Source organism: Camelina sativa, chromosome 11, assembly GCF_000633955.1.
Source record: "Camelina sativa cultivar DH55 chromosome 11, Cs, whole genome shotgun sequence".
NCBI classification, from domain to species: Eukaryota; Viridiplantae; Streptophyta; class Magnoliopsida; order Brassicales; family Brassicaceae; genus Camelina; species Camelina sativa.
Window position 1 is genome coordinate 43,764,227 of NC_025695.1, and position 21,193 is coordinate 43,785,419.

At 37.7% G+C, this 21,193-nt stretch overlaps 7 protein-coding genes across 8 annotated transcripts in view; 3 read left to right on the forward strand and 4 right to left on the reverse strand.

Annotated features, from left to right (window-relative positions):
* LOC104728942 (putative FBD-associated F-box protein At5g56700) overlaps positions 1 to 893 on the forward strand; it is a 2,611-nt gene extending 1,718 nt beyond the window's left edge. Inside the window, exons 4-6 of the mRNA XM_019232110.1 lie at positions 1 to 312; positions 429 to 569; positions 663 to 893. Of these exons, the coding sequence (XP_019087655.1) occupies positions 1 to 312; positions 429 to 569; positions 663 to 893 (684 nt within the window). The remainder of the gene's footprint in view (positions 313 to 428; positions 570 to 662) is intronic.
* Positions 2,248 to 3,548, forward strand: LOC104728943 (putative FBD-associated F-box protein At5g56700). Its single transcript, XM_019232111.1, has 2 exons — positions 2,248 to 2,596; positions 3,067 to 3,548. Exons 1-2 carry the CDS (start codon positions 2,248 to 2,250, stop codon positions 3,546 to 3,548), a joined length of 831 nt encoding a protein of 276 aa, XP_019087656.1.
* LOC104726214 (protein FAM50A-like) lies at positions 3,715 to 4,839 on the reverse strand. Its single transcript, XM_010445017.2, has 3 exons — positions 4,417 to 4,839; positions 4,264 to 4,335; positions 3,715 to 4,158 (listed from the first exon to the last, which is right to left on the reverse strand). The coding sequence occupies exons 1-3, from the start codon at positions 4,786 to 4,788 to the stop codon at positions 4,039 to 4,041; spliced, it is 564 nt and encodes a 187-aa protein (XP_010443319.1). The 5' UTR covers positions 4,789 to 4,839; the 3' UTR covers positions 3,715 to 4,038.
* Positions 9,402 to 10,632, reverse strand: LOC104726215 (60S ribosomal protein L31-3). Its single transcript, XM_010445019.2, has 3 exons — positions 10,566 to 10,632; positions 10,310 to 10,423; positions 9,402 to 9,828 (listed from the first exon to the last, which is right to left on the reverse strand). The coding sequence occupies exons 2-3, from the start codon at positions 10,387 to 10,389 to the stop codon at positions 9,549 to 9,551; spliced, it is 360 nt and encodes a 119-aa protein (XP_010443321.1). The 5' UTR covers positions 10,390 to 10,423; positions 10,566 to 10,632; the 3' UTR covers positions 9,402 to 9,548.
* LOC104726217 (malate dehydrogenase, cytoplasmic-like) lies at positions 10,982 to 12,408 on the forward strand. The gene is made up of 2 exons (XM_010445022.2): positions 10,982 to 11,235; positions 11,327 to 12,408. The coding sequence occupies exons 1-2, from the start codon at positions 11,076 to 11,078 to the stop codon at positions 12,283 to 12,285; spliced, it is 1,119 nt and encodes a 372-aa protein (XP_010443324.1). The 5' UTR covers positions 10,982 to 11,075; the 3' UTR covers positions 12,286 to 12,408.
* On the reverse strand, positions 12,334 to 18,294 carry LOC104726216 (zinc protease PQQL-like). Of its 2 annotated transcripts, none has more exons than XM_010445020.1 (21): positions 17,970 to 18,294; positions 17,381 to 17,627; positions 17,169 to 17,294; positions 16,947 to 17,084; positions 16,704 to 16,838; positions 16,354 to 16,611; positions 16,135 to 16,272; positions 15,979 to 16,048; positions 15,674 to 15,887; positions 15,219 to 15,324; positions 14,840 to 15,073; positions 14,313 to 14,477; positions 14,070 to 14,219; positions 13,899 to 13,990; positions 13,709 to 13,790; positions 13,500 to 13,583; positions 13,306 to 13,422; positions 13,106 to 13,216; positions 12,943 to 13,023; positions 12,657 to 12,854; positions 12,334 to 12,565 (listed from the first exon to the last, which is right to left on the reverse strand). In XM_010445020.1, exons 1-21 carry the CDS (start codon positions 18,185 to 18,187, stop codon positions 12,500 to 12,502), a joined length of 3,030 nt encoding a protein of 1,009 aa, XP_010443322.1. In that variant the 5' UTR covers positions 18,188 to 18,294; the 3' UTR covers positions 12,334 to 12,499. The 2 variants fall into 2 exon arrangements, with proteins under 2 accessions (XP_010443322.1, XP_010443323.1); XM_010445021.1 differs by having other exon boundaries at positions 17,381 to 17,622; positions 17,970 to 18,062.
* LOC104761736 (histone acetyltransferase type B catalytic subunit) lies at positions 18,470 to 20,692 on the reverse strand. Its single transcript, XM_019231497.1, has 8 exons — positions 20,567 to 20,692; positions 20,389 to 20,457; positions 20,245 to 20,283; positions 20,068 to 20,144; positions 19,866 to 19,953; positions 19,658 to 19,739; positions 19,402 to 19,559; positions 18,470 to 19,314 (listed from the first exon to the last, which is right to left on the reverse strand). The coding sequence occupies exons 1-8, from the start codon at positions 20,690 to 20,692 to the stop codon at positions 18,661 to 18,663; spliced, it is 1,293 nt and encodes a 430-aa protein (XP_019087042.1). The 3' UTR covers positions 18,470 to 18,660.

A 21,193-nucleotide genomic window follows, 5' to 3' on the forward strand; every position in this document is an offset into this window, starting at 1 on the left:
TTGGAAGATCTGACTATTTACCGAAGAGACCATGACAACGTGAGAAAGTTGGTTATCATTGTCCCATCCTTGCAGCGTTTATCCTTAGAGATACCCCGTCTATGTTCTCCTGGTAGATATGTAATAGGTACCCCTTCACTGAAGAATCTCGAAGTCAAGGATTATAGAGTAAGTAGCTCCTATTTGATTGAGCAGATGCTAGAGCTGGAAGAGGCAGTTATCATGGTTGTGCAGGATCCTGAAGAGCTTCTCGAATCAATTACATTTACCAAACGCCTTTCATTACGCGTAATATTCAACCGTGCAATAGAGGTAATCTGTTTCCATATGTCAACTTCATGTTTTCTACCTCATGCATTATTTCACTTAGAACAAACAAAAATCGGCTTTTATCTTGAGCTTTAACCCTTTGCTATTATTGTGTGCAGAAGGTGTATCGTGATGGTATTGTGTTCAATCGGCTTGAAAATTTGAAGGTGTATAGATGCTGCGATGATTGGTCAAAGTCACTTTTCCAGTTGCTCAAAGTTTCTCCTAACCTGCGAGTCCTCAGTCTCATCGTTGATAGTGTAAGTTTCTTCGCCCACTATTTTTGCAGTCTAAAATCACACTATAGCTAGCTAGTGTAGTTTTTAACCCTTTGCTTTTCTTTTTAATCTTAGGTTTCGACAGATTTTGGTGGGTATTATGAACCGGTTAGCTGGAGCAATAATCAGAGCTCCGTTCCTAAATGTTTGTCGAAGAGTCTTGAAACTTTCGAGTTTGCAGGGTACATGGGAACACGAGAAGAAAGGGATTTCTTGAGTTTTATCTTCAAGCATGCTTGTCACTTGAAATCTTTAAAAATCTTGCGCGGACCAGAACCACATCATGGGAGTTATGTTCGACTATAGAAACTTGAAAATGATCTAATAGTCATCATATTGTAGTTTGTGTATTTGTTCTTTGAATATGTAACTTTCTTTGGAACAAAACTTGTGCCCACTTAACATTTAGTTAACTTATTATCGTCTGGTTCTCCTTTTTTTATAGTAGATATGAGTCTCTATAGTCTGGTTATATGTGGTCTACGTCTCCTTATGTGCTAAAACATTATTGTAAACTAAGAGGTTCGGAAGTCCCATGCTTGTTTATGAAGCTATGACTTAAATCGAAAAGTTTATTGTTGTCTTTTACCTTTATTAGGGTGTCCAATGACGGATTGACCCAACCCAAATCCTTCTAGGATTGAGTTTTTTTATTTATTTATAGATTCAATACATTCATCATGTAAACAGATCGGAGTATGAGCGTAGAGAAGTTGAAGAGCTGTATTTCACAGGCTGATGACATCTTATCAACAGCTCTTAATTCAATGTTAACCCCTAGTTAAATTTATTTGGGCTTCAGATTTTGATACACAGATTCCACTATAATAATCACTACGATCTACTATATATGTTGTGCAAATGCCAACAACGTCTTTAAAATGAAGATGAACTTGCCACATTCTCTGGTTCGTCTCGTTTGTTTTAAAATTTTGATGATAAGTTACAGAGCTGTTACATGCATGGCAGAGAAATGGAATTTATAGGAAATGATCAAAAAGTTCGAATGATTAGAATAAGTTTACAAAAAATTTACGAGTAAAGTTGTAGATCAAAATTTATTTGGACCTTAAATATATATATACACGAATGCCCTCAGAAAGAGTTTCACAAGAAGAAGACAGGCCCAGTAACAGGCCCATCAGTTAATTATGTCATTATAGGTTTTTTTAAGTATAAAACCATTAGGGAAGCCAAACAGTCTGATGAGACGAGAGTGACGACTACTGGTGTGAGGAAGCCAAACAGTCTGATGAGACGAGAGTGACTGAGTTATCGACGACAAAGTTCTGCGATTCTGGTAAACAACCTACTACTTGTTCTTCCTTCTTCCTCTTTTTGTAGATTCGTCTTATAGATTCTTACCCTTTCTCGGTTATTAGCTCTCAAAACACTCTTGTGTATTCGGAGTTGAAATGGGTATAGAGTTCTTTGGGCGCTCCCACTAAGTCAATCACCTGAAATTTCTAGGGTTTTTTTTTTGGTTCTGTTCCTCTGTTGTTGTGGCTTTGTTTTTGATTTCTTCACTAATTTGTTTGGTTACCTTCCGACTTTTTGTTTTTGTTGTTGTTGTCTTATGGTGTTCTTCTTGTGATTTTTTTTTTAGTGTCAGACGACTAAAAACCCACCCCAAGTTCTGTGTGAGGGTTTGTATAACGATATGGCCAAAATCAGTGAGTTGCCTGATGATTTGCTGGTGAAGATATTAACGTTTCTTCCAACAAAAGCTGCTGTATCAACCAGCGTTTTGTCGAAACAGTGGGAGTTTCTTTGGATGTGGCTGCCTGAACTCGAGTTCAACTTTCCTACTAGTCGTTCGAAGTATGCATGCCTGAGAGATTTTATTGCCAAGAATCTGCCATTACACAAAGCTCCTGTCATCGAAAGCCTGAGGATTATAGATTATCACTCGGATTATAGATTATTATTGCTTCGACCTGAGGATTTGAATTCGTGGGTTGGAACTGCAGTTTCTCGCGGTCTGCGTGAGCTAAGTATCCATTTATCTTGTTCCGAAATGCAACCTTTTTGTATCAGAATTCATTGCCCTGTAGTTTGTATAGCTGCAACTCGCTCGTGACACTGAAACTTGGCGGCCTTCAGATTCTTGTGGATGTTCCTCCAACGGTTTGTCTCCCTTCCTTAAAGACTTTGAAACTTCAACGTGTGACATACTCAAACGACGAATCTCTTTTACTGCTTCTATCCTGTTGCTCTGTTCTGGAACATCTGAGTTTATTTTACCCATTAGAGTACGGACACTATGACAATGTATTATTGCCGTGTAGTTTGTATTCCTTGACGTCGCTCGTGACTTTGGAACTCCAAGGCGGTAAGATTATTGTGGATGTTCCTCCAACGGTTAGTCTCCCTTCCTTGAAAACGTAGCAACTTCGAAATGTGACATACTCAAACGAAGATTCTCTTCCACTGCTTCTATCCTATTGCCCTGTTCTTGAAGATCTGAGTATGAACCGAGATGGCGATGACAATTTATTATTGCCCAGGTTTTTGTATTCCTGCAACTCACTCGTTACACTGAAACTTTGCGAGGAGTGTATTCTTGTGGATGTTCCTCCAACGGTTTGTCTCCCTTCCTTGAAAACTTTGGAACTTGGTAGTGTTACATACTCAAACGAAGATTCTCTTCGACTGCTTCTGTCCTGTTGCCCTGCTCTTGAAGATCTGAGTATTGACCGAGAAGACTATGACAATCTGAGAAAGTTTGTTATCATTGTCCCATCCTTGCAGCGTTTAACTTTATGTATAAATGAAGATTGTTCTTCTGATGGGTATGTGGTAGTTACCCCTTCTTTGAAGTATTTCAATGTTGTGGATGAAAGAAGTCCAAGCCCCTATTTTATTGAGCATATGCCAGAGCTTGAAAAGGCAGATATCACTCTCATGAGAGATACTGAGAATGATACTGAAAGGCTTCTATGGTCTGGTTATGTCATATAGCCTACCATTTTGTTGTATGTCTGTGCCTTAGTTGTTACTTGCTCAAATTTCTGATCATTACATGCTCATTTGATACTCAGATTCTGTTTGATCATCTCTAAGAGATATATACTCGTGTGTAAATGTGAGGGTTCAACAATTAAGCAGCATCCAAGAAACTTCAAGATCAGAGAAGAGCATAACAAGATTCAATCATGAAGAAGAAAGTGAAAAGGTTCAAGACTTTTTTTTTGTTAAAAAAAAAGTGAAACACAGCAACAAAAGTAAAAAAGGTAAAGAACTCTCTCTCTCTAAATCCTCTTCTCTTGAATGACCTCCTTAGTTCCAAGTCCACTGAATCCTTCTGCAGGGAGATGATTTCAACAACAGTGACAAGGGGGAAAAAAAAAAAAACTCTTCCTTTGCAATCTTCGTCGTCGTGCAACGCGGAAGCCTGATCCTCCTCGGTGGTCCTTTGCTCCACAGATTTGCTTGCTTCTGTTTTTGCATTTCATTCATTTGCGATGATGATATCAGTCTCGAGATTCTTCATCACGGAGCTTTCTTCTTCTTCTTCTTCTTCTTCTTCTTCTTCTTCTTCTTCTTCTTCTACCATTGGTTCTTCCGGTTCCTGAAATCCCCAGTAGGTCGAAAACAAGTTAAAAGGAAGAAGAAACGAATGAATCATATGATAATAGATTGAGATTAATTGAGAGAGTGTGTGCAATTTTATTACAGAGCTGAATCGTCTCATCTTATTCTTCTCTTGCTCCTTTGCTCTCAAAGATCGGATCGGAGATATCTTCTGCTGAGATATAAATTAAAAACAATTAAATCAAAATCAAAAGAAATTGAGGAGGAGAAAGAGTTGTGTGTGTTTTTTGGTTACGGAGGAATAGGCGTGGAGCTCCTTCAATCGGAAGAGACGATCGACTTGGATTTCAAGGCTTTTCTGTGTATCTCCTCTCTGTAGAAGATGGCTCATCTGAAGATCCATGGCTACATCCTTCTCCTTGAGAACCTTCTCAGTCCGCTCACGATCTTCTCTCAGCCTCTCGAGTTTCTTCTTGAAAGCGCTCAGCTCCTCCGCAAGAGAAGCATCGATTACTGTGTCAAGATTCAGTTTCAGATTCTCCTTCTTCTTCTTCACCTCTGTGTCTGCTTTGGGTTTAACAAAAGTATCCTCCTCCTCTTTTGGGGCTAGGAAGATGTTTCTGGGCTGTAGAGGCAGTAGAGCCTTTCTTCTACCTGAAGATTTCATTCTCTTTTTTTTTTTTTTTTTTTTTTTTTTTTTTTTTTTTTTTTTTTTTTTTTTTTTNGGTTGTTGTTGGTTGTTGGATCAGGATTGATTGATGAAAGAGAGAGAGAGAGAGAGAGAGAGAGAAGCAACTAACTAAACCCCTAAACTAATCAGATGGGATTTTTATGCTTTCTCTTTCTTAATTTGAATTTGAATTTGAATTGGGTTCGGCGGTTAACGGCTACTTTGGAACTTATTCGTCTCCTTTTTTGCCGTATATTGCTTCCGCAATTTCTCTGATTCGTTTCTCTCTTTCTGTGTGAAAATGCTGGGCAAATTGTCTGTTTTGTTGGGCTAAGCTAAGCTAGCTAAACAGTTATAAATTGGGCCATGTTTGGGGGCCATTTCGAAATTAAGATGTCATGGGACCAAACTCTAGAATACCCTTGCAATCAAAAGTTTATTCATCAATATCCTTTTGTGGTCTAAATACCCTTTGACAAAGAGTTGACCAACATATCTCATTTTTACCCTTAACCCTAACCCATTTTTATTTAATAAATCAAAAAATTTTAAAAATAAAAACATGTGGATCCCATCAATTTTTCTCCACCAATCGGGTTCCTTCTCTCTCCCCTCTCTCTCCTCTCTCTCTCCCGATTTCGTCCTCGCTCCCCCCACTGTTGCTCCTCTCCCCCTTCTAATCGATACAAATCGAGTCCATAGAAATCGATTTGATTCCAAACGAAAGCAAAAAATTGGGATTGAAGCAAACAACAAAGCAAAGCAAAAGATTGGGATTGAAGCAAACAACAAAGCAAAGCAAAAGATTCAGGTGATATTCTTACATTTATTTACCAATGCAATTAGGGTTCTTGTGTTGTTGAGGTTCATCCTAAAGCAATTAGGGTATATACCTTGAATGCTCATTCAATTTATTCTCATTTGTATTAGTGTCGAAATGGGTCGCATACTAAGTGGATTCTAACACTTCATTCAAACTGAATCGTAAAAATATTCCGAAATATATAGTGATTTTGTGGAGTCGATGTAGTACAACTGGTAGACTAGGTATAACTGATACGGGTACAATCGCTAGCTAGTATTTGGTACAACTGGTAATAGTTTGGTACAACTTAGACGGGTACAACTAGCACAAGTTTGGTACAACTTGGTAATACTATTTACACGACAGAGGTTCCAATGTGAGTTTTTTTTTTTATTTCAGGCACAATGAATAATAATCGTCGGATAATCATCGTTTTTGATTACGGGGGATATTATGCAACAAGGGAAAATGAACTAAGATGGATTTCAAGAGAAAAAGTTCATCAATCTCTTAGAATGGAGACATCTATTGAAGAGGTCAGTTATTCTGCATTGGTTCAGAAAATATGCAGAAAGGCAAAGGTTGATGAAACTATGACTGAGCTAAAATTGAGTTACGTTCCCGAATCAGTGCATCCTAAGAGACCGATACACATACGTGATGATGATGATCTGATGTGTTATTTGGAAATGAATCCAGATCAATTCCAAGTTTTGCATGTGGAAGTCGTGAATGATGTTGAAATAAATCAGGGGGATGAGCAAAGTCGAGGAACTGTACGTTGTTCACTTAATGTCAAGACGCATACGTGCTTGAGGTCAGATACAAGTACAATGAGGAGAAAAAGGAGAGGCACACCATTGGATGGAGCAGTGGGCATTGGGGTATTCGAGGACGATATATCCAGTTCCTATCATGTCTATGTGGATGGTCCGTGACGATGTACGTGCTAAGATTGTTCTTCCTAATTTTTATGTCACAAAAAGAGGAAGAAAACCAACAAAAAGGATTCCATCAGCCGGAGAACATGGACGCAGGAAGAAGAAGAAAAATTCGAGTAGGAGCTGGTTTGATAGTGAGGGTTCTCGGACTTAGTTTCTTATTTGGAGAACTTAGTAAAACTTATTTTTCCCTCGGTACAACTATTGTCATTTGTGTGTGTTTGTTTTTTGTGGATTATCTTGATAGACATGTTTGCTTATCTTTAAGGGAAAACTTATTTCAGTTAAATTGTGATTATCTTCCTTAGGTTAGTTGCCAAAAATAATTATATTATTATTTATAATTAAAAATTGTAATTAAACTTTTATAATTAAAAATTGATAATTAAAAAAAAAAAATAACTATATTATTATTTATAAATTTTCAAATAAAAATAAATATGACAATTGTATAAATAATTAACAACAAAAATATTAAATATACATTACTAATTGAAAGAAAGAATTGTCATAACAATTTTCATCATATTCAAGGTTTATCATGAAACACCTTATACTTTAAGGGTTACTTTGTCGTTGTAAACCACATATAATTACAAAAGTTTAGAAAATTATGTTTTCAAACATATGATCGCATGAACATGTGTAAATGTATCTCAATTAACCATAAACCATGTGTGCAACTAAAATTATTGGGTTTTGACATGGTATAACTAATTACAATAAAAAATTCGGAATTGTACAACTTGTCAAGATCGGTACAATCTGAAAACTTGGAACAACTAGTGCATTTTGGCGGCTACACATGTGTAAATTGGCGGCTACACGTGTTTAAATTGGCGACTACACGTGTTTTTTATGTGTCAAACAAAATTTTAATTTTTGAAAAATTAAATTGGAGCGAATTATCTAGGGCTTCCAATCGATTTGCGATTTTGGGGGGTCAAAAAAAATTAATTCCTCTCCCCTCTCCCTCTCTCTTGCGATTTCTGGGTCCAAAAACAAAAACAAAATTTCCTCTCTCTGGGTTTTTTGGGTTTTCGATTTCTGGGTTTTCGATTCCTCTCTCTGGGTTTTCGATTTCTGGGTTTTTGCGATTTCTGGGTCATCTCAAATCTTGAAATCTAATATAGACAGCTGAAGATGGATAGGAGCAGAGATATGAAGAAAATTAAGAAAATATGTTTTCTCGTTTTTTTTGGATGTTTTCTTGTGGTATGTCTCGGAAGATGGTACGACTAAGTAGAACTTGTTCTTGGAAGATGGTACAACTACGTAGTACTTTGTAATAGTACAACTAAGTAAAACTTGTTCTTTGTAATGGTACAACTAAGGATCGTTTGTGTGGTTCCATTTGCCGATTGCCGGTAATTTGTCTTGTTCTTGTGTGTTATTTTGTCTGCTTAAACACACAACATAAATTTTGATGCAAACTGAGTGTTGTACTTAAAAACATAGTTGTACTTACTTTAACATTCCAACCAAGTTGTACCTAAAAACATAGAGTTGTACTTAAAAAAGAGAATTGTACTTAAAAAAAGAGAGTTGTACCTAGTTAAACATTCCGAGTACTTAACAAAAACCATAAAAACAACCAAAGAGTTCACATACTGACTCATAAAGGTTCACATGCTCCTTACTTTTTCGAGTTTTTCTGCCTTGTTATAATAGGAGTCCTTACGACAACGGAAGGTCCCGTCCCCTTCTTACGCCGTGCGAAGCAACAACATCCACATACCCATCAACTTATGATTCAAATCCTTAGGCATATGGAAGAAATGCTTGAACTGTGGGTGCCCTAAGAACCAATTTAACTCCTCTTCTTTAAGATGACCGCCTAATAAGTTTACCGTCTCTGAAATAAAACACTTTCCAGACATCTTGAAAGGCTTCGTATACTGGGAGTAATCGAAGTACATATTCAGAGGTTGCATTACGTCGCATTCATCCTTAGATCCCTGCAAGACACATATCTAGTTATACCAAGTTTTTCTAAGTTATACTTTTTCTAAGTTTTCCTAAGTTATACAGTTATACTTTTTAGAACGAATTCTTATTTGAACGGTTATACAATATAGAGAAGATACATACCGATGAATCCTTATCATTTGACTTCTCAATTGAGTTCGTCTTATCGGAATCACGTTCAGATTCATCCCCACGATTTCCTTCTTCTTCGAGATCTGTTGGGGGATTCGATTTTTCTACATAGCTTGGGTTCTTTGTACGAACCATTACGACTCTTGCACACAAAAAAAACAACCGATTTCAACTTCCACTTCACTCCAATTCATGAAAGAAATCGACGAAACCCCAAAATTGAAAACCAAATTACCGAAAATCGAAACCCATATTACCGATTTTGAAAAACAAATAACCCAAATTCGAGAAACACCAACCGATTTCAACTTACCCAGAATCGAGTTATCCTTAGTTGCACTTGAGGGAGAAGAATAATTAAGCGGGATTTGATCGAGGGAGAGGGGATTTCGTGAATGAAGGAATTCGAAAAGTTGGTTGTTAAAGAGGAGATCCGATTTTAAGTAGATTGTCCGAATTTTGTGGGTTTGAGTGGGTATAAGGTGATTGGATTTGTAAATAACAAAAAGATATTAGGGTTTTTTGTCTTTAACCACATTTTTGATTAAAAAATATATATATATATGTTTGTTATTATCGAAGGGGATATGAGAATAGAAGTTTGATTGCAATGGTATATTAGATTTTAGTCCGATGTCATGCGATGACGTTTGGAGATAAACGAACGAGCCAAACCAAATCGAAAGAGCTGTGAAGAGAAGAAGGAAGATCATCAAGTAAGGTTAAAATCGAAAAACTCAAGAAAAGAGTATAGCAAGATTCAATCATCAAGAAGAAAATGGGTCTCTTCAATAAACTGCATAAGCAAATTCAAGTTGGTTCACTACAAAGAAGAAAGTGAAAGGTCAAGACTTTTTTTTAAATTGAAACACAGCAACAAAAACCAACAAAACTTGTTCTAAAGACTTCTCTCAATCCTCTTCTTCAATGACCTTAGTGCCAAGTCCACTGAGACCTTCTGCAGGGATTTCAGCAACTGTGACAAGGGAGAAGAACTCTTCCTTTGCGTCTTCATCATCGTTTCTCTTACGTGCAACACGAACCCTGATCCTCCTTGGTGGTCCTCTGATACCTTTGCTCCAGATTTGCTTGTTCAATTTCACGTCTACCCTAACGTCCTTAGTCCCCATAGCTTTCTCTGCGAACTTCCTGATCTCCTTGATGGCATTTGGTGCCTTCTTCTTAAAGGTGCTGTTTACAAAATCAACTAATACATAAGTAATGATTCTTAATCACATTAAAACCAAACCCACAAAAGACAAAAACACATTCCACAAACAAAACTCTAAATCCTAATTCTGTGAACAAGATTACAACAAAATGAACTACATCCTTTCATTTCAACATTACATTTCAACAAACTGGATCAAAACCAAACAATTAGTATAAGATCTGAACACAGTTGAGACGTTCTTTCACAACATACGATATCATTTGCCCATGAAAGGTACTAAAAAGATCTCTTTTTTTTTATGGACTAAACCTCTGATTACATTTCGAAAAAGATAAGCCAATAAAGGATCATACCAAAGCAACTATGATATGACAGAAACTAACATAATTTTCACAGCAATCCAACCAAATCAACCAATCAAGAAGCTCAAAACGTGAACACAAAGAGTGAAATCTAACAACAAGCAAAGAAAAGACTAGGGTTTAGAGAAAAGCTCACCATTTGTGAAGGCGTCTGTGGAGGTTAATGGTGTACTCTCTGGTAACCACTTCCTCTTTCCTTCCCTTTTTCTCAGACATCTTCTCTTTCGTCTGCGACTTAACTCTTCTTTACCTGCGAATTTTCCCATTTACAAAAAAACCACTTCAAAATCGATACTTTTTAAATCGGAAAGGCTAAAACAGATCTGTGATCTGCTATCTCAAGTGATTAGAATTGAGCTAAGATTGATTGAGAGAGAGAGAAAGAGATTTACCTTTGGGTTGAAGAACGTCGAGGAAACAGAAAGGCGACGAGGGAGGAGTTCTAAGCATATATATGCGGCACTTTGTGTTAACCCTAAAAAAATCATTTATTGGGCTTTTATGGGCCTATTTCTTGCGCTTTCGTAGTTTTTAGTACCCCATTAAAGGCCCAAAATATAGTTTAATCGAATTTATAAACTGGTTGGTTTGGACTAACCGGTAAAACCAAAAACCGAAAAAAATTGATCCGAAACCGTAAACATCCGTACGAGTAACAAAAGAAGTTTTGAGGATCTCTTCATAGATTGAGATTCCTTGTTGTTGTTGTTGTATGACTTAAGACTTGAGAGTTTGTACGATGAAGTTTTGTAAGTATCAGGTTATGTCCTCTTAGAAGCTTTTCATAGATTCCTTATGTCTTCTTGGTTTTTTTCTTCTAGCTTTATAAATTGAACTTTGGAGAAACATGAACACCCATTCGTTTGCTTGATTATATTTTACAACTGGAAAAAAATATAAAAATGGATTTCGTTATAGAAGGAATTGATTATACTTCTGTGATTCAGAAAGCTTTGGTTCTATTATCTTGTGTTGCTTTGTCATGGAAAATGATAATTTACATGTGTAATTTGTTAAACATTGAGCAAGATCCCATTAGGGTTTTGATTACCGGTGCAGCAGGTAAATAATGTCTCCACAACCAAGTTCTTTGGTTTGGTTCGGTTATATGTAGTTTGTTCATAATTGTAATTGCAAACTTTCTATTGAACAGGAAACATAGGATATGCAATTGCTCCAATGATTGCAAGAGGTATGATGCTAGGTCCAGATCAACCCATGATTCTGCATTTACTCGATATAGAACCAACTTCAAGATCACTGGAAGCTCTGAAAATGGAGCTTCAAGATTCAGCCTTCCCTCTTCTCAAAGGCGTTATCGCGACAACTAATGTTGTTGAAGCTTGTAAAGATGTGAATATCGCCATAATGATCGGCGGATACCCAAGGATGGCAGGCATGGAGAGAAAAGATGTGATGTCGAAAAATGTAGTGATATATAAAGCTCAAGCTTCGGCTTTAGAGAATTATGCATCAGAGGATTGCAAGGTTCTTGTTGTAGCAAACCCTGCAAACACAAACGCTCTGATTTTAAAAGAGTTTGCACCATCGATCCCGGAAGAAAATATCACTTGCCTTACACGTCTCGACCATAATCGAGCTCTAGCTCAGCTTGCAGATAAGCTAAGTGTTCCTGTGAGCAGTGTGAAGAACGTGATCGTTTGGGGAAACCATTCTTCAACTCAATATCCCGACAGCAATCACGTAACGGTCTCTACACAAGCTGGAGATAGACCGATAAAAGAACTTGTCACAGATCAAAACTGGCTGAAGAACGAGTTTATTGCGGAAGTTCAGCAACGCGGTGCAGCCGTTTTAAGAGCACGGAGACAATCAAGTGCTTTATCCGCTGCTAGCGCAGCTTGTGACCATATTCGTGATTGGTTCCTTGGAACCCCTAAAGGAACTTGGGTTTCTATGGGTGTTTGTTCTGATGGCTCATACGGTATACCACCTGGTTTGGTTTACTCGTTCCCGGTTATCTGTGAGAAAGGGAGTTGGAAGATCGTACAAGGACTCAGTATAGACGAGTTTTCAAGGGAGAAAATGGATGACTCTGCACGAGAGCTAGCTGAAGAGAAGGATTTAGCCTATTCCTGTCTTAATGCATAGACCAAAAAGTCGGAAAACTATGGGAGTCATGGCACAAATGTAGCAAAATAAATAAATATGTCTTTCTATATTCCTTGTAAAAATAATGTAAACATACATAATAAACGGTGAGGTTCATTGATACATCTAAAGCTCTGAAATCTTGAGGTTCAAAAAATCAGCAAATCGAAAAAATAAACAATACAAAAACAAAACAGAAGGAGAGAACAGACTTTTACTTGCGAGAGTATCTCCAGATGCCAAAAACAAGAACAGCCAAACTCGCAATGCCCGCCAAAATCTGGTAACCAAAGAGACACGATTTATATTATAATGATTGCAAAATTACATCTATGGATTGGAGACAAAAGAAAGAACAACTAAACACTGACCTTGGTGTCACGGATGTAAGGAGTCTCGGACCGTGAAGCAAAGATAGATGAAAGAAATCCAAAACGAGATCTCTGCGGCATGAGAATAACAGCAGTGTACTGTTTCTTGCAAGGGTGAGGAAGGATTCGCTGTAATGCAGCTTGCGCTGTTTGTGGTGCAAGTGACTCTCTCATTCGCAAACGCCCTTCTTCTAAAATCTGAAAACCATAGAGAAGTTTCTTCCCGTTATGTATAAGACTGTATATTAAGAACGACAACAGCTATTGAGCATTGAAAGTAACTGACCTTGCAAGAGGCGCCCAAATCGCCAGCGTAGACCCTTGATTGGTATCCACGTAGAATCCTGTCTAACCAGTAATAGTTTTCCTGAACAGAAAAGAAAATCCGTTTTGTTTCAGCAGCAAAATATGGTTTTTGTCTGTGATGGATTTGGCAAAAACTAACAAACCTGCAGGCCGTTTTCGTGAGCTCTTTGTTCGATTTCAAGGATAGCTGAAATGTCTTCCTGCGAAGGGCCTTCCTCTTGAAGCCGTACAATTTCTTCCAAGGCTAAATCAACCTGAAAGACAAAGAGGTGGCTTTCGTGACCAAAAGGCAGCCAAAGATATAGAGAAACCATTGTCAATCGTGTGAGAAAAATGGACATACCAGTTTAGAGGAGATTTCTGGATCACAGGAAAAGTTTACGCTGATGTCACCCCGCAAATCTGCAGTTCTAGAAGGTTTATTCCCGCCAAGAAAGACTGAGACTTCAGCAGAATATATCTGCTTAATAGGTAGCTTAGGTCACTAAAGGTTTGGTGTGATCATCATACAAAACTAACGCAAAGAGCAGACTATACCTGGCCATGCGTGAACCTGAGAAACTGGATTATCTTGGTCTCTAGAAGTTTGCCTAAAAAGCCGATACAGTGGATTTCTTCGATCTATCATAAATATTAACGGTATGAAGCAATTGTATTTTGAAATCGTCTTCGTAAAGACAAGAAGAAAATTGTCATTAGTGTAACCAACGCAGGCTAGGTTCAGATGATAAAGCAGAGTCCCTTACCATTGTTCCATTTGTTAACTGCACAGGAAAGCACAACTGGACTGAACACTGGGCTTCAACCATTGGACTTCGTACAAATTCTCTGTAATATTTCCAAGGTTAAAGTTAAATGTGTAATTATCAGTGGAAATACACAGAGTATCATTGTCTCTGTTTGGTCAATGTATGATTAAATTAATATAAATCTTACCTTGTTATCTTCGTAGGGAAAGTGAATGGTAAGCCCTTGAGGTCATCACGGTTGAAATTGAGAACTGGTTGAGGAGGCTTAGGTATTCCACCCTGCATAAAGTGAGTGCAAGAAAGTAGTCAATTATTCCGAGCTTACTTTATGTATGACCAGTGATGTGATCTAACTTACCAAATACTGAAGAATTAGAGGAAGCGCGATAGTGGGATCAAGGTTCCCTACAATCACGACTGTGAAAGTTGATGGATCCCTAAAGCAACTGTTGAAGTATTCGCAAGCCTTTAAAGGGTCAACCTTCCTGAGTTCACTAATCCGAATCGGCTACACATCAGAGACTAGGGGTTAGAATCAAGTTGTGCGTTAACCAAGAAATAATTAGTCATTTTGAAAAAAAAAGAAGGAAGATATCGTTACCCTAAAGAAATAAGAATTTCCATAATTGAGTTCCTTTACTCTATTGGCAAAGACAGTGTATGGGTCTCTTTCCCGAGCACGGACTGCTTCTTCTGCCATTTGCATTACTATTCCAACCTCTTCTTCTTGTGGCATCACGTTTGTAGTAAAAAGTTGATAAACAAGCTGCAAAGATGTATAATCAAGTTCAACTCTACGGCCAAGATAATGCAAATACAATCCAATGAGAGTCGAAATATTAGTAGAGGAAAAAGAAGAATGCAAAACATGTTAGGATGCACAATATTTTCAAGTTATATCATTTCGATGTTAGCAAATATGTTAATGAAATCTACTGTAGGTTTCATAGAGTTCAGTAGGTTTCAGCCAAATATGTTATGGTTAATGAAGTATAAATCGAAGAGGTCATAGTTAATGTCTTAATGATGTCTACTGTCGAGGTTTCAGCTAAATATGTTAGTAACAAGTCTGAGATCAACTTGGAAGAACTTAGAAATAACACGTTCATCTGGAGAAAGAAGGCAAACCTGCAAAGCAGTTTCAAGGTCTGTGGGTGAACAATCACACGAAAAGGTTCTCATATACGGTCCGAGTCTTGCGCTAACTTCAACTCTCTTACCAGCAAGCATATCCATAAGCATTGATGGCTTATAACCAAACATACCAATTTCACCAGCAATTGTTGATCCCATTGAACATGAAATGTAATCACTCTCAGGGAGTTCAGATAGTCCTCCATATGAGAACCCGGTAAAAAGAACCTGCAAGGGGAAAAGGGCCAATAATGAAGTTATGGAACAATAAGCAAAAGAAGAAGCTCAGAGCTTAATCCATTGCCATCTATGCATAAGCATATACACACACATGCTGATTCCAAACTACTGTAATGTCAGTTAATATTTGCACCTGATCGTCCAAGAAGTCTGTAGACTTGTAGCAAACTTGCATTCCATTTGATAATGTCAATTCTGTAACCCCAACTTCTGGATATTCAAGCTGGTGAGTAACCTCCCTTCATTAAATATTAGTGACAGATGAGAAAATAAGAAATGAAAAATAATATATGCATGTCAGTTAAGCTCTGCCTACTTTTAGTTTAACAAAGAGTCATTTAGTTTACTAAAAAGACTTATAGGATCTTATTATGTTTCTTCAAAAAATCCTCATAACAAGTCAGCTCTCGAGGAAGCACAAAGATTTTAACTTTTTAGGATCTCTGTTCACGACCAAGACAATCTCTGAAAACTACAGTCAATAGAACCAATATCCAAAAGTAAAGAAGCTATAACGTGCGGGTGACCTTGGTCATTTCTTGTCAACCAATATCCAAAAGTAAAGAAGTTATATAATTCAGAGCTTACCCTGGAGTTGGCTTCTCATTGACAACTTCTTCTGGAATCTTTTCCTCATCCCATGGAGCAATCATCTTTTCTTCTTCAAGACTATTAACCTTTGAGACAACATTTCTCAAATCATCAATCGTAGCAGCAGATCTAGGTTCCATTGTCTTGATCACACAACCACATGATGTTCTTAACTTTTCAGAGTATCTGGCTACATCTGACGCTGATATTTCTGCATCAAAGAGGAACCAATATAATTTACACGACTTATATAACAAAACTATACTGACTACACTCTATGAGCAGAGTATGCATGTTCTCACGGGGTAGAAGAGTCTTCTGAAGTTGTGCCTCGTATTCAATCCCAATAACAGGTTCCTTGTGAAGGAAATGCTGCAAGATGAAAAACATGTTTAAACAAGATTTTTGTAGAGGGGAAAGACAGAATGCTGAGTATCAAAGTTCATCATTGATTGTACCTGTATATATTCATCCCTCAAGCTCGTTGATTGGACCTGATCACGTTCCAGATAAGCAGATTCAATCTCCGACATCATGAGAGCCCGAACAACAGATATTTCACGCTCCGAGAACCCATGAAGGCGTACCCTAGCAACCTAAACACACAAGAGAACCAATGAAGGGGTGGAAGAAGAAAGTGAAAAAAAAAATTGGAAAAGAGGGAAAGGAGAAAAGACCTCGAGAAGCATAGACTCTAGAGATGCAAGAGTTCCTTTCTCTTTACAAGAAGAACTCATTATATAAGCCTTCAATGGGCTCACCAGGACATCAGCAGCCACAGAACACGCAAAAAATGGAGGGTCCTTTCTACGAGATATTTTGAATAGTCTCTGGTTAAGAGCATGTAGAAACATTGACTCTGCAAGCATATCCCTATAATCTTTCACTGTCTTCAGATCACTTATAGGCATCTTATAGCTAATCATTACTGCAGACTACAAGCCAAAGACCACAAAAGAAGCTTAGCAGTTAGAAAATTGACATCATGCTAATATGGAAGACGTTCAGAGAGTTAAATTTGACTAACCCCAGCTGCCTCTGACTCGACAAAGCACGAAAATCTTGTCTCTTCATGAGAAGGAACAGGAAACACTGGTATATGTGGAGGCTCGCTACTTGATCTCTTATCCTCAAAATGCGTCTTTATCAAATCAACTACAGTCTAGAAACAAGGATTGTCAACAAATTCCGACCTTACAACATAATCATAAATGCTTGAATAGCCAAGGAACAAAAGTGATATCACAGTCATAAATGAAAATAGTAATACCTTTGTATCTGGAAAATCTCCAACAGCCACAACTGCCATATTGCATAAATGATACCACTTCTGGTAAAATTGCTTCACAGTTGCAGCAGGAACAGATCGAATCACTTTCTCCAACCCAATAGGTAAACGTTCAGCATACTGCAGTCAAATGAAAGTCTTATTTAAGAACACATTGAAGTCTCTCTTAAACTGCAAAAATGACTAACAATAGACATCACATACCTTTGAACCTTCCATCATCAGCTGCCAATGTGAATCTTGCATCCTTCCGGTAGCATTCCGATTCCCTCGGTATTCTTCCATAACAGCACCTCTTTCTTTGTCCAAATCTTCCTTCGAGACTCGAATCTAAACAAACCGAGTACAGATTTCAGACAGACAAAAAAACAATGAAACAAAAAGAAATGGATGAGACAGAGTCACAGAGACATTACCTCGGAGCTGAACTCTGCTAAAATGGAAATAGCCTGTGATAACAATTCAGGCTTATCAACGGGGACAAACAATTCATAGATAGTCTCATCCGCTGTGGTCATTGCGTTTTGACAGGGCCCAAACTCTGCTCCGACGCTCTCTAAGAACTTGACAATATCATGGTTTGTATATCTCGTTGTCGCACTAAATGCAAGATGCTCTACAATATGAGCAACACCACGCTGATCCTCCTCTTCCAAAACTGAACTGCCAATAAACCAAAAACTGTGTCAGCATCATTTAACGCGTAATCAAAACATTGCATCATTCAACTAAACTTCATCCCAGTTCTCTCTTATGCTCATACACTACGAATATATTAATGCATGTCACAAATCTGTTCATAAAAAAAAGTCACAAATCAAATCAAAGTTAGATCAACACTGCACAGTGACCAAATACATCAACAATTCGACTCAGAACCAAAGAGAGAACCCTAAAACTCAGCGAGAAAAACTCAATAAACAGTAAATTCAATTCATCAACGAAGAAACAAATCAAATTCAAATGTCGTCAAAATCGAAGAAGAAGAAGAAGAAGAAGAGCTACCCGACTTTAACGGCGAGAGCTAGAGCAGCTCTCATCCTTGGTTTTGAGTTTCGACGAACATAGTAGACAAGACCATTATCGAGTCTTCCATAATCAGCACCAAAAGGCTCAGGCTCGTTACCGAGTTCTTGTTCCATGTCCACACTCATCAGTTTCAGCGACCTGAATCCATGTTTCCTCAAGACCTTCTTCGAGCTCTCTCCCGCAATCAAATCCATCTCTCTCTCTCTCTGCCTGCCTCACTCTGTCAAAATCAAATTTGTTTATCAAAACAGAACACAAAACAAATTCTTCTCCCTTTGGAGACGGCACAATTAGTCCCACCTTCGAGATTTGTTCTTCTTATGTTTATTTTTTGGTCTTCACAACCGGTTCGCCCGGTAATTTTAATACGACCAGCATTGGTTTCCTAAACCAGAATTCCAGTTTTTGCTAAAATTCGATCGGAATATTCCAATTATCGTCGACAGTCTTAATTGAACCGCAATTTACGTGGTAACGATGTAAATTGTACCAATAATAATATAACCGGACGAAACCACTAAACCGGAAGTACATTCGTTTACTCAACACTCCTCCACTACAAAACGAATACAAACAGGTTTGTCTTTCTGAAGATCACATATAGTTTTGATCATTCAACAAAAAGCTTCTGATAAGAAAACACTCTCACAAAGTGTTCTGATTGATCTCACGCCTTTGGACAAACCTTAGAGACTTTCTCAGCAACCAACTTGATCTCACGAATCCTTTCATCAACCAGTTGCTTCAGCTGCTGCTCTTGATCTGGTTTGTTTTCATCAACTTGAACATTGGTATTACCTTCTTCTCCATTGAGAGATTTGAAAACCACAAACGATGTTTCAGGCTCGTACTCGCTTGGAACATCAACGACCTGTTTCTTTGGAGTTTCTATATCTTTTCCCAGGATGTCGCTTCTCACATGGTTCGTGATGACAGATGTGTAATCTTCCATGTACTTGTCGATAGGATCAAGTGCAAGATAAATCAAAATCTCCCAGCAATTGAGAAAATGTTTCTTGTTGATCTTCAGAGATTCTCGGACTTTCTCGATGGCGTTCAAAGGTGGGGTGAATCGAGGTATCTGAGCTCGCTTCGAGAGTTTTCCTTTTGTGAGAGTCTGAACAGCTGAATCAATTGCTGGTTTGATTGGATCGAAAGTGAGCAAGCGGTTAATGTCGACGCAAGTGCGAATGTGTTGGAACTTTTCAGATGGCTCTTCCACTGTCAAATCGTAAACATTTTCTGCTACAGCCACATTGTTAACTACCTCCATGAGATAGGTTCCGAGTCCTTTTCCTTGGAAGGACGGTAAGACCAGGATCTGAAATCCAAAGAAAAGGTACAAACAGTCAAATCAATATGACTGCAAGAAGGATTGAGATAAATAGAGCTTTATATATTATTATACCTGGCTGAGTCGCATCCGTAACCTGTCGGGATAACGAAAGAATTTATAGATAGCAGTAAAGCCCACAATTCGATACAAAGGATCTTCCTTGTCCTCTTTCTTTTCAATTAAGAGATATAAATGCCAGTCAGGATCAGTGACATCAATCGGGTTGCTGCCTGATCAAAAAGAATGGACCAATGTATTGTTAGAACCAACTAGAGGGAAAAAAAAGTTTCAAGATAATTTGAAAGAGCAAGGGTGGATGGGTGTATACCATCAACAAAAAGAAGAACAAGAGGTACCAATCGGCTATAGAGGAGTCCAGCATTTGGAGAACCAATTTGCATCCGTATAACCTGAGGATAATCAACCATAATTTCTTTCATTAAAATTTTGCAGCTCACAGCTGATGAAGCATCTCAAACTAATCTGCTCAAAGTTATTGATTATACGATAGATGAAAAATATCAAGCAAAACCTACCTGGAGATCTGCAGAAACCACTTCAGCATTGTTGCTGCTTCCATCTGTCGCTCCAGATTGCATTACCACGCCATCCGAGACCATATTTCTAGAACAATCAATGAAAATTTCCAACATTATACAGAGACTATAAAGAGAAACCTATCTTAAATAATTTGGGAACAAGTTCAAGCTAGTATAAAAGTATCCAGCAAGTATGCACCTGATAAAATCTCTCTGTGTTGAAAAGGTTTGCAGAAATTCTTCCTTGTTATCAACAATGGTCTCAGCAAATATGTTCTGGGTTGAAAGAAGCAGACAATCAGAGTTAGTAAAAGGAAAGCATAAAAAAAAAAGCAGGTATTCTCAGATGAGATGAGACATCAAAGTTGATTGGTACCTGTAAAGCAGATTTCAGGTCCGTGATGCCTTTGTCTCCCTTGAAACACATATCAAAAGATAACATGATAATGATGCTCCAAGATTAGTTTCATTCTAAGAAAGCCATATAAAAAACAATCCAACATATAGAATCAAGACTTACGTTGGTTGTGCTCTGGTATGTAATATCAGCATATGAATGTAATGAGATGCTATTGATCCACACATTTATCTGAATCAAAATGAAATCGTCAGCCAGATTATGTCAGAACAGAATTACAACAATCGAAACCAGAAATACAAGAAAGAGCAAAATAATTTTCATGGTAGATCCACATTACCTTCAAACCTTGGTAACCATATATCTTGCCATCTCCATCAATGAAATCATTCAAGTCAACTGGCTTCACGCACGAAATATCAGGGGAATCAACTTCCTCTTTGCTAGAAACTAGAAAATCACCCATCACAAAAACAAACATCAAAACTTATGTAACAACAAACAAATCTTAAAGAAGCTTCACACATAAATTAAAAAAAAAAAAAAAACAAAAAACCTCAGTATATAGATCTGCTCTACATGTTCAACATCAGAGAACTACCAATTGATACCAATTTGAGTACTTTGATATGACACAGAGCAAGTGACTAAATCACAACAATTCGTCTCATGATGTTCTAATAACGAATATTACACCCATTTCATATACGAATTGCAACAAACTTCGTCGCAAAAACCAAACACAGAATTCGAAAGCAGGAAACGAAACCCTAATTTCCGTACGAAGCTATATCCCCAAAAATCAAACTCAAATGATCCAAAATCAAAATACGCACCGAGATAAATTTCGATGCACTCGTTAGCCTCCACACCAGTATCTGCACATAAGAAACGGATTGAAGAAAAAAATACGAAATCAGAGCTACGCAAGTGGGGTAATCGCGAGAACAGGAAAAAAAAAAAAAAA